Source organism: Hemibagrus wyckioides, linkage group LG05, assembly GCF_019097595.1.
Source record: "Hemibagrus wyckioides isolate EC202008001 linkage group LG05, SWU_Hwy_1.0, whole genome shotgun sequence".
NCBI lineage: Eukaryota > Metazoa > Chordata > Actinopteri > Siluriformes > Bagridae > Hemibagrus > Hemibagrus wyckioides.
Genome location: NC_080714.1, coordinates 13,524,677 through 13,535,689, shown reverse-complemented (window position 1 = coordinate 13,535,689; position 11,013 = coordinate 13,524,677). Strand labels below are relative to the sequence as shown.

General features: G+C 41.5%; 1 protein-coding gene across 1 annotated transcript in view; it reads left to right on the top strand.

Moving 5' to 3' along the window:
- Positions 1-816: 816 nt before the first annotated feature.
- bicdl1 (BICD family like cargo adaptor 1) overlaps positions 817-11,013 on the top strand; it is a 42,799-nt gene continuing 32,602 nt past the window's right edge. Inside the window, 1 exon segment of the mRNA XM_058389736.1 lies at positions 817-1,810. Within this exon segment, the coding sequence (XP_058245719.1) occupies positions 1,403-1,810 (408 nt within the window). The 5' untranslated portion in view covers positions 817-1,402.

Here is an 11,013-nt window from a genome sequence, read left to right as displayed (position 1 = left end):
CACTTCTGTAAGTCACTCTGTATAAGGACATGCTCTAAATGTTGTAAATGTAAGTTAGCATTATTAAGATTGATTAGTTATTTAGTTGCAGGTGTTATTTGAAAAAAAATTACATTAATGACATGTTAATGAGTGTGAGTCTGAAAGTATATCATTGTTTTATATCCTAGCTATAATCATCACAGAGTTATGATGATATTTAAATGCAAATTTGCATGTACTGTTGATATTTTAACCCAAACTGCTGGAAACTGCCAGGACATCCTTGTACCCATGGCTACTGAATATACAGTCAATGGGGTGGAGCTGAACCTGGTACAGCTCCTCCTATGTAGGTGTAGCAAGTCTAGTTTTTTGCTGCACATTGTCATGTGGGTTAGGGTTAGCGGTTAAAGGTTCTTTGTAGAATCTCACAATATCAGATACGATTATTTCCACTCAATTTTTTTTATTCTTTTGCATGGTTAAATGCAAATAAATACCACAGAAGTGTCATTTTTAAACTTAATTTCATGCAATTTCCAGTTTTACAGCAACACTTGTCTTATTTTTCTGATGTCCCACAATATGCACAATAATGGAAATGATATACTCCCTCCACCGCCATTTCATATTAGACATACATTGTGAAAACACAACAATGTTTTTCCTGTCCTCTTGAGTGGAGGTAAATCAGTGGCAGTTTCTGGAATTTGTCCATTCTGGACATACCCTACCTATATATCATTAATATGAAAGCATCTGTGTCAGGGACGTAGCGCACCGACATGGCCTTATTAAATTCAACCAATGGGTTAACGGTTTGTAGGACTGACGTCACGGGTACAGGCGCGATCAGGGAGTAGGTGCGACGTACGCAGAGATCGCGCACAGCCATCGAAATCTCGAAGTCTCAGTATTTGTGTTTTATTTCAGGGTACTAGTAAACTAACGGGCGTAAGTAACCCCCGTTATGTCGACACAAGACCCAGGTGCATTAAGATGGACACATCGAACGGAGGAGAGTGTGCGTCAAGTTGGATAACGTAGAATCGAGAAACGAAAAGCAATCCTATTTGTGGAAACGGATTCCCTGGGACTACCGGGAAGATTTACAGGGACACAGGGTTTATATTATATATATATATATATATATATATATATATATATATATATATATATATATATATATATATATATATACATACAAACAAGAGAAGACGTCCTAAAAGCAGGAGTGACTAACGATATGACTAAAGGCAATGAACGCTTAAGGCAATGAAATAATTCGCAGGCAGTGGGTATATTCCATAATCTCCCCATCATCCTCCATGGCGCTTAGCGGACCAGATCTCATAGACCCGCTGAAAAGTCTAAAAAGCCAGAGGCTATAGAGCAGTTTGATCCCTCGGTTTATTTTGCGATGTCAGCTTTCGGCCTCAATCTACATTCCATTTCGTCCGTTGCGGCCGAAATTTCAGGACCAGCTGAGTTGGACAGCGCCTGCGCGGACTGCGACCCGCAAACTCCTCCAGCCTCACGAGGAGACTTCACTCATCCGCCTCCGTTCATTCATCTACATCAGTCACCTATTCACATCGGTCCGGGGGGCCTCGGCACGGTCCTGGAGGAAGAACTGGCCATGCTTACACGGGAACGAGAAGAAGAATTGATCATAAACGAGCAGGACGCAGATCTTTTGGCGCTCTTCCGACAGAAAGAAAAGGATTTGGTTCTGGCTGCAAAACTCGGGAAAGCGCTGCTCGAGAGAAACCAGGACCTCACAAAGCAATATGAAAAAATGACCAAGGATCTGAACGAGAAGCTAGAGGTAAAGCAATTTTAATTACAAGAAGAAATAGAAGTTAAACGAAGCAAGAAGTAAAAGTAATCAATTAGCCTTTTGCATGTCTTTGGCCTTGAGTTGGCCTTGGCATCTACATTATTGATCATATCCTCTAAAGAAAGGTGATTGAATGAACCAGTGAAGGAGTTTATGACAATCAAACTAACACTAAACAAAATAATGTGGATTTACTCAAAAGGTACTTGGAATTTTTTTTCTGTTTTGAATGCTTAACACCTGTAAACCTGTATTCATGAAGTTATTTAATTTGCCACTCATGTAAATACAGTGGCAATATGTAAATACTGTATTTACTCATGTAAATACAGGTCAAGAGCTTCAGTTTAATGTCCACATTAAACATGATGCAGAAAAAGTGTGATCTCAGTGACTTTGATCATAGTGTTGATGACTGCTGATCTCCTGTGAATGTCACACACAAATTACACAGAATGGTGCCAAAAAAATAGTGAGGGAGAGGTCTGTAGGTGGAAATTACTTGCTGATAAGAGAGGTCAGATAAAAATGGCCAGATTAGCTTGAACAGGCCTTCCGCTGTTGTAACCCATGTCTGAAGGTTCAATATGTTGTGTGTTCTGGGCCGCTTTTCTGCTCATCACAGTTGTAAAGATAATTAACTATATAGCTATAGCTAAAGAAGTATTTGAGTAAGTATAGACCTCATGCCAGCTCAAACCAATCTTTTCGTTCTCCTTTGAGCTCTCTCATCAACAAGGTGTTTCAGCCTGCACACCCTTTGTACACAGGATTTGTTTTTGTTTTTCACACCATTCTTTGTGAGCATTGGAGGCTATTGTGTGTACATTTGCCAGGAAATCATCTGTTTCTGAACTAGCCCATTTGGTAACAACAACTATGCCATGACCAAAGTCAATGACATCATATTTTTCCCTAATCTGATCCTTGATGTTAACTGATGTGCTTGATCTGTGTATACAAAATTTTTATGCATTGTGCTGCTGACACAAGATTGGATAACTGAGGTTAAATGAGGTATACATGTGTGTTCTTTTAAAGTGACTGGTAAGTGTATATGACGCATGTTGATGAGGAGCCAGTGGTGTAATGTTAACTACTGACAGATGGGTTAAGTAAGTTGTAAGTTATTCAATAATTTTTTCCATAATTTAGTCACTGTTAGTAAGTACCCAGTGAGTAATCTATGCAGGGAACTAAGCTTGACATTTAGCTGACTGGAATTGCCATTTGAGTCACTTTTCATACTCCACACTGTAAAACTTTTCACTGAAAATTTACAGTAAAATATTGGCAGCTGAGTTGCCATCCAATTACTGCATTTTCATAGGTCTACTACTGTAATCAACATTTACAGTAAAGTGATGTTCTTACCAAATACAACATCTTAGTGTTACATTACATCATTTTACAGTGTTGAACTGTACATATCAACACACTGTATTTTTATAGTGTAATAATGTAATTACTTGTAACATAAAATATCAAAGTTGCTGGATAAAGCTTTGGGGTTTACCGTTGGGGTTTAGCGAGTCAACTGCTTACATAGGACTAAGCAGGGCAAAAAAGCAAAAAGTTTACCGTTCTAAGGTCAAACCATCTGTGGAAACAAGTTGAATAGCGTATGAAAAGTAAACAATATTGGGTTACCATATTAATACTCAGACAAACATTATTATAATTGTTTATCTGTTTTCTCACCCTCCAAAGTCCATTCATCCTTGTCAGAGACAGAAACTTTAAATCAGGTGTCTGCAAACTTTTTTCCTCTGAGAGCTACTTTGACAAAATTAAGGTGTCCAAGAGCTACTCGTGTTAAATCATTAGTAACATTTATTTACATAGGTTATTGCCATAACATTTGTAAATACAGTGTATAAACATGTCATCACAAAGTAAAAATGATTGACTATAAAAAAAAAATGTGCAAGTGCAAAGTGAGCAGATATGTACATTAAATATATTAAAATAAATAAAAGAGAAGAATTTAAATATAGAAGAATTTATATATACAGCTCTGGAAAAAAAGAGAGACCACTGCAAAATAATCAGTTTCTTATGTTTTTTTTCTTACAGGTGCATGTATTGGTGAGATGAACAGATTTGTTTCAATTTTTGTGAACTGCTGACAATATTTCTCCTAAATTCAAAATATAACTTGTTATTTAGAGTGTATATTTAAAGGAAATGACAACACATCAAAATAACCCAAGATCATGCAGTATTTGCAGAAAATGCAAATAATTTGTAAACAAATTGTGTTAATGCTTTGGCTAAATAACGTTAAGAAATCAGTATTTGGAGGAATAACCCCGATCTGCATGCGTTTTGGCTCCATGCTCTCCACCAGTTTTTCACATTGCTGTTGGGTAACATTATACCACTCTTTCTGGAAAAAAGCAAACAGCTCAGCTTTGCTTGATGGTTTGTGACCATCCATCTTCCTCTTGATGACATTCCAGAGGTTTTCAACAGGGTTCAAATCTGGAGATTGGGCAGTGGTCTCTCTTATTTTTTTTCCAGAGCTGTATATATACACTACTCACAAAAAGTTAAGGATATTCGGCTTTCGGGTGAAATTTCAGGATGCACCTAAAATGCACTATAACCTTTACAGGTGAACTTAATTTGACCTTCTCTACACTTTTGAATGCACATATCCAACTGTTCAGTGTTTCAGTATTTTTTGCATAACTTGCTGTTCTCTAATAAGGTGCTTAACGGCAAAATTCACAACTGGTGTTTGATCCATGAATCGACCAATACATTTTCTTGGTCAATTAGAATTGGTATTTAAACAGTCCTCTTCATCATGCTGTTCACATTTTGACATCATGACACCAAGACGACACCTAACAATTGATCAACTGAGCTTAGAGTGTCACAGAGTGTCATCAGCAGGTTGTGACAGAGATACAGAGAGACTGGAAGAGTCACAGAAAGGCATAGAAGTGGACGTCCTTTGGCCACATCCCACGTTGATGACCGCTTCATTGTGAACAGTGCCCTGCGGAACCGGATGATGAATGCCACTCAACTTCAGGCACATTTAAGGGAGGTGAGAGGCACCCAAGTGTCACGTCAGAGCATTCAGCGTGGTCTGCATGCTAGACACCACCAGATACAGGCGTCGGGCCAGAGAGCATTTATGCTGGACAAGGGACCAGTGGGCCTCAGTGCTGTTCTCTGATGAAAGTCGATTCACGTTGAACAGAAATGATGGCCGCCAATGATACGAGACGTCAAGGAGAGCGCTATGCATCAGCCACTGTTGTGATGGTGTTACAGTCTGGGCAGGTGTGTCTACTCAATACAGAACTAATCTTGTGAAGGGTACAGTGACAAGCCAATACTACCTGAATAACATCATCAATCCAGTCATTGTGCCCCTGCATGAACAACACAGACCTAATTTCATTTTCATGGACTACTTCAATGCTCCAGCTCATCGAGGTCGCATCATTAGGGAACGGCTGCTGGAGGCTGGGGTACCTCAAATGGAGTGGCCTGCACTTTCTCCAGACCTGAATCCCTTAGAAAACCTGTGGGATCAGCTGAGTCGCCGTGTAGAGGCTCATAACCCTGCACCCCAGAACCTCAATGACCTGAGGGCCGCCCTTCAAGAAGAGTGGAATGCCATGCCTCAGCAGACAATAAGTCGACTCGTGAACAGCATGAGACGCTGTTGTCAAGCTGTAATTGATGGTCAATGGAACATGACAAATTATTGAGACATTGACATTTTTTGTTGTGGTATACCCACCACTGTTGTTGGCTTTTGTTTCAATAAATTGTTTGAGATGAGGAAATCACCATTGCATGCTTCTAATTAAATGCCCTAATTTAATGATATAATATCACTGTAGCGTGAACTTTTTACATTTTCCATAAATTTCACCCAAAAGCCAAATATCCTTAACTTTTTGTGAGTAGTGTATATATACATATATATATATATATATATATATATATATATATATATATATATATATATATATATATATATACATATGTCTGATCTATATATATATATATATATATATATATATATATATATATATATATGTAAACAAGAAGTGATGATCTGTCTGAATTTGATGAGTACCAGCCTCTCAAAACACTTTTTCAGTTCATTTCAGTTAAATTTTTTAAAAAAGGGGACCCATACTCATTTGGGTGACACTGGAGAGTGTGATTATGAACAATGTCATGCATAGTCAGTTGCCGTTGTGTGATGCAGATACAGAATTTTATTGTGTGTATTAATTAGGAGATTGTTGTCGTCCTCAAAGTCCACATAGGGTTGGCATCATTGCTTTGAATATCCAAATCCTCATGAATCAGAATCCAAGTGTAGCCGGTCCATCTCTGGAGGAAAAACTCCCTGTGATGATAAGTGGAAGGAACCTTGAGAGGAACCAGGCTCAGAAGAGAACCCATCCTCATTTGGGTGACACTGGACAGTAAATAATGTAAATGTAACTAAATAATGTCCTTTCTATAACAGCAACCAAGGGCTTATTATTAGGTCACTGTAGTTTATGAGTTCATTATAGGCACTAATTCCTTGCTGTCACAAGCTGAAAGATGTAACAGCAGATCCGTGATGGTGTGAAAGTCCCCAAGTGGCTCTGTCCACAGCTGTCTCCTGGTCACAGGCTGTCCACACAGATCCATCCAAAGCATCAGTGAGCACCACCAAGCGACGAGACTCCGACCAGGGGTAGAGTGTCTGGATGGATCAGGCAGGACCTGAAAGAAGAAGTGGTCACACTGGAAACTCACAACACTGGGAGCTCTGGAGTGGGATGTATTGCTCTACAGAGAAAGACAGAGAGAGAGAGAGAAAGATATTAAATATGCTTGTGATCATGTGAAGTTTAAAGACAATAATGATTATGTGTAAAGTGCAGACAGGCACTCTGACAAAACTAGTTATGACAGCATAGCTAAAAGTGAGAGCCAGAAGGTGACAGACATGAAGGCTAAGTCACCAGACATTAATACTAAGAGCTAACGCTCTACCCCTTTTTGTAGACTTTGATATTCTGGGAACTACCAGAAGTTCAGAGTTTTGAGATCTCAAGGAGTGGGATGGACTGTAGCATGTTAGAAGACTGGTTAGATATGTGGGAGCTAAACCATTTAGAGCCTTGTACATAAGCAGCTAGTAGTAATAGTACATCCTTCTTGAATTGTGAAAGCTTCTGTGTACTGCTTTTTGGACCAATATGTAATATCTCTTTTCTCTTTCTCGATCTCTTATCGGGATTTAGTAATAGAAAATTACAGGTCATCCAATCTTTTATATCCTTAACACACTCAGCTAATCTAAACAATTTAGATCTGGTGTTGATGAGATATATAACTGGGTATTGTCAGCATAAAAATGGAAAATAATTCCATATCTTTTAATGATGTTACCCAAGGGAAGCATGTATATTGAGAAAAGCAGAGGTCCTAAAACTGATCCTTGTGGGACCCCATATTTCACTGGCATTACACTAGACAATTCTCCATTTGAATCTACAAAAAGGTATCGATCAGACAGGTAGGATCTAAACCTGTGTAATTTTGTAAGCGATCTAGGAGAATGTCATGATCTATAGTATTTAATGTGAACTAAGATCAAGTAAAACTAATACTGAGATGCAGCATTGGTCTGAAGCTAAAAACAAGTAATTTGTGATTTTAACTAGCGCAGTTTATATGGGGCCTGAAACCTGACTGAAATTCTTCAAGGATATTGTTTTCCTGTAAGATGGAGCATAATTGAGCCAACACCACCTTTTCTATTATTTTAGACATAAAGGAAGGTTTGAGTTTGGTCTGTAATTTGATCGTTCTGTAGGGTCTAGTTTAGGTTTCTTAAGAATGGCATGGGGCTTTCTAGGGTTGATGCTCCGGAGCACTTTCCTGACCTCAGCTGGGCTGCCAGAACATGCCAGGCTGTCAGTGGATGGTAACAGCACAGACTCAGTCTCATCCATGTTGACTTCAAAGCAAGCAAAGGAGTAATTAATTTGATCTGCCAGTGAGTTGCTGGTGCTGGTGATGTCTGAACCCATGCTGAAAGTTTTTGAGGTGCTGGATGCCTTGCCATACCTGTTGAGGAACCCCATTACTGAAGTGTCCTTCAATTTTCTGCTTGCAGGCTGCTTTTGCCTCTTTGATGCTCCTCTTCAGATTGGACCTGGCTGTACTGTACAGTTCAGCATTGCCAGAACTGAAGGCTAAAGGATAAATCGGAGCTTAACTTCTTGTGTCATCCATGGTTGTTTTTTGGATAGCACTTGATTGTTTCTAAGTTCTAACGTTTTCAATGCAGATTCAAGATTCAAGAAGCTTTATTGTGATTTCAACCACATATAGCTGGCGCAGTACATAGTGAAATGAAACAATGTTTCTCCAGGACCTGGTGCTACATAAACATACAATAACAAAGTTCAACATAAAAAAAACACCACAGAGCTAGAAGATTGTCATTAGCCACGTAAAGTGCACAGTGTGCAGATAGGTGCAAACAGCATAGACAAGACAGTGCAAAAGACAATAAATACAAGAAAGACAACACAAAAGAACACAGGACACTTAGCGCCGAAAAGAAAGAAAAGAACGTGTACTGGAACATAAGTGAAATAAGATAAGAAAGTGAAATGGGTAGCGGTTGAAGTAGTGAAGCGGTTGAGGTAGTGCAAATAGAATAAACATAAATATAACTATAGCAGCAGATGACAGGTTGAGGTAGTGCAATAAGTATGAACAATATAAATTGTGTGTGCATGTTCACACAGTCAAGAGAGAGTGTGTGTGTATCTGTGTGTGAGAGAGACAGAGAGTTGATATACAGTTCAGTCCTGAGTGAGAGTGTGTGTGTGTGTGTGTGTGTGCGTGTGTGTGTGCGTGTGTGAGAGAGTGTAGAACAGTTCAGTCCAGGGTGTTGAGGAGCCTGATGGCTTGAGGAAAGAAACTGTTAGACAGTCTGGTTGTGAGGGCCCGAATGCTCCGGTACCTCTTTCCAGATGGCAGGAGGGTGAAGAGTGTGTGTGAGGGGTGTGTGGGGTCAGCCACAATGCTGTTAGCTTTGCGGATGCAGCGTGCGGTGTAAATGTCTGTGATAGAGGGGAGAGAGACTCTGATGATCTTTTCAGCTGTCCTCACTATCCGCTGAAGGGTCTTGCAATCCGAGACGGTGCAGTTCCCAAACCAGGCAGTGATGCAGCTGCTCAGGATGCTCTCGATGGTCCCTCTGTAGAACACAGTCAGGATGGGGGAAGGGAGATGGGCTTTCCTCAGCCTCCTCAGGAAGTAGAGGCGCTGCTGGGCTTTCTTGGTGATGGAGCTGGTGTTGAGTGACCAGGTGAAGTTCTCCGCCAGATGGACACCAAGGAATTTGGTGCTCTTGACGATCTCCACCGAGGATCCGTCAATGGACAGCGGAGAGTGGTCACTCTGTGCTCTCCTGAAGTCAACAACCATCTCTTTGGTCTTGTCAACGTTCAGGGAGAGGTTGTTGGCTCTGCACCAGGCTGTTAGATGTTGCACCTCCTCTCTGTATGCTTGCTGATGAGACCCACCACGGTCGTGTCATCAGCGAACTTGACGATGTGGTTGGAGCTGTGCATTGCTGCACAGTTGTGAGTCAGCAGAGTGAACAGCAATGGACTGAGCACACAGCCCAGAGGAGCTCCAGTGTTCAGTGTGGTGGTGCTGGAGATACTGCTCCCGATCCGGACTGACTGAGGTTTCCCAGTCAGGAAATCCAGGATCCAGTTGCAGAGAGAGGTGTTCAGGCCCAGGAGACTCAGCTTCTCAATCAGCTGCTGAGGGATGATTGTGTTGAATGCTGAACTGAAATCTATGAACAGCATTCAAACGTAGGAGTCTTTACAGTCCAGGTGTGTGAGGGCCAGATGGAGGGTTGTGGTGATGGCGTCGTCCGTGGAGCGGTTAGGACGATACGCAAACTGCAAGGGGTCCAGTGAGGGTGGTAGCTGTAACTTGATGTGCCACATGACGAGCCTCTCGAAGCATTTCATCTCAATTGGTGTGAGTGCGACGGGATGGTAGTCATTGAGGCAGGAAACCGTAGACTTCTTTGGCACAGGGACGATGGTTGTTGTCTTGAGGCACGTAGGGATGATGGAGCTGCTCAGCGAGATGTTGAAGATGTCAGTGAAGACATCTGCTAGCTGCTCTGCACACTCCCTGAGAACTTTGCCAGGAATGTTGTCTGGTCCAACAGACTTCCGTGGGTTAACTCTGCATAGAGTTCTTCTCACGTCAGCCATGGTGAGAATTGTAGGTAGGACAGGACAGTAAACTTGTAGTCTTACAGCAATCTTCAATTAATTAATCTGGAATCTTATTTATTTGTACATCCATCTTCAGGAGCTGCTTTACCCTTGGCAGGGTTACAGTGGATCCAGAGTTTGTAGTAGCAACACAGGGCAGAAGGTGGCAAATACCCAGAATGAAAGCACAGGGCACTAGGCATACACATATTCACATACATACACTATGGTCCACTCGGTCCACCCTTTGCAGCTATAACAGCTTCAACTCTTCTGGGAAGGCTGTCCACAAGGTTTAGGAGTGTGTTTATGGGAATTTTTGACCATTCTTCCAGAAGCGCATTTGTGAGGTCACACACTGATGTTGGATGAGAAGGCCTGGCTCTCAGTCTCCGCTCTAATTCATCCCAAAGGTGTTCTATCGGGTTGAGGTCAGGACTCTGTGCAGGCCAGTCAAGTTCATCCACACCAGACTCTGTCATCCATGTCTTTATGGACCTTGCTTTGTGCACTGGTGCACAGTCATGTTGGAAGAGGAAGGGGCCAGCTCCAAACTGTTCCCACAAAGTTGGGAGCATGGAATTGTCCAAAATGTCTTGGTAGGCTGAAGCATTCAGAGTTCCTTTCACTGGAACTAAGGGGCCAAGCCCAGCTCCTGAAAAACAACCCCACACCATAATCCCCCCTCCACCAAACTTTACACTTGGCATAATGCAGTCAGACAAGTACCGTTCTCCTGGCAACCGCCAAACCCAGACTCGTCCATCAGATTGCCAGATGGAGAAGCGCGATTCGTCACTCCAGAGAACGCGTCTCCACTGCTCTAGAGTCCAGTGGTGGCGTGCTTTACACCACTGCATCCGACTCTTTGCATTGCACTTGGTGATGTATGGCTTG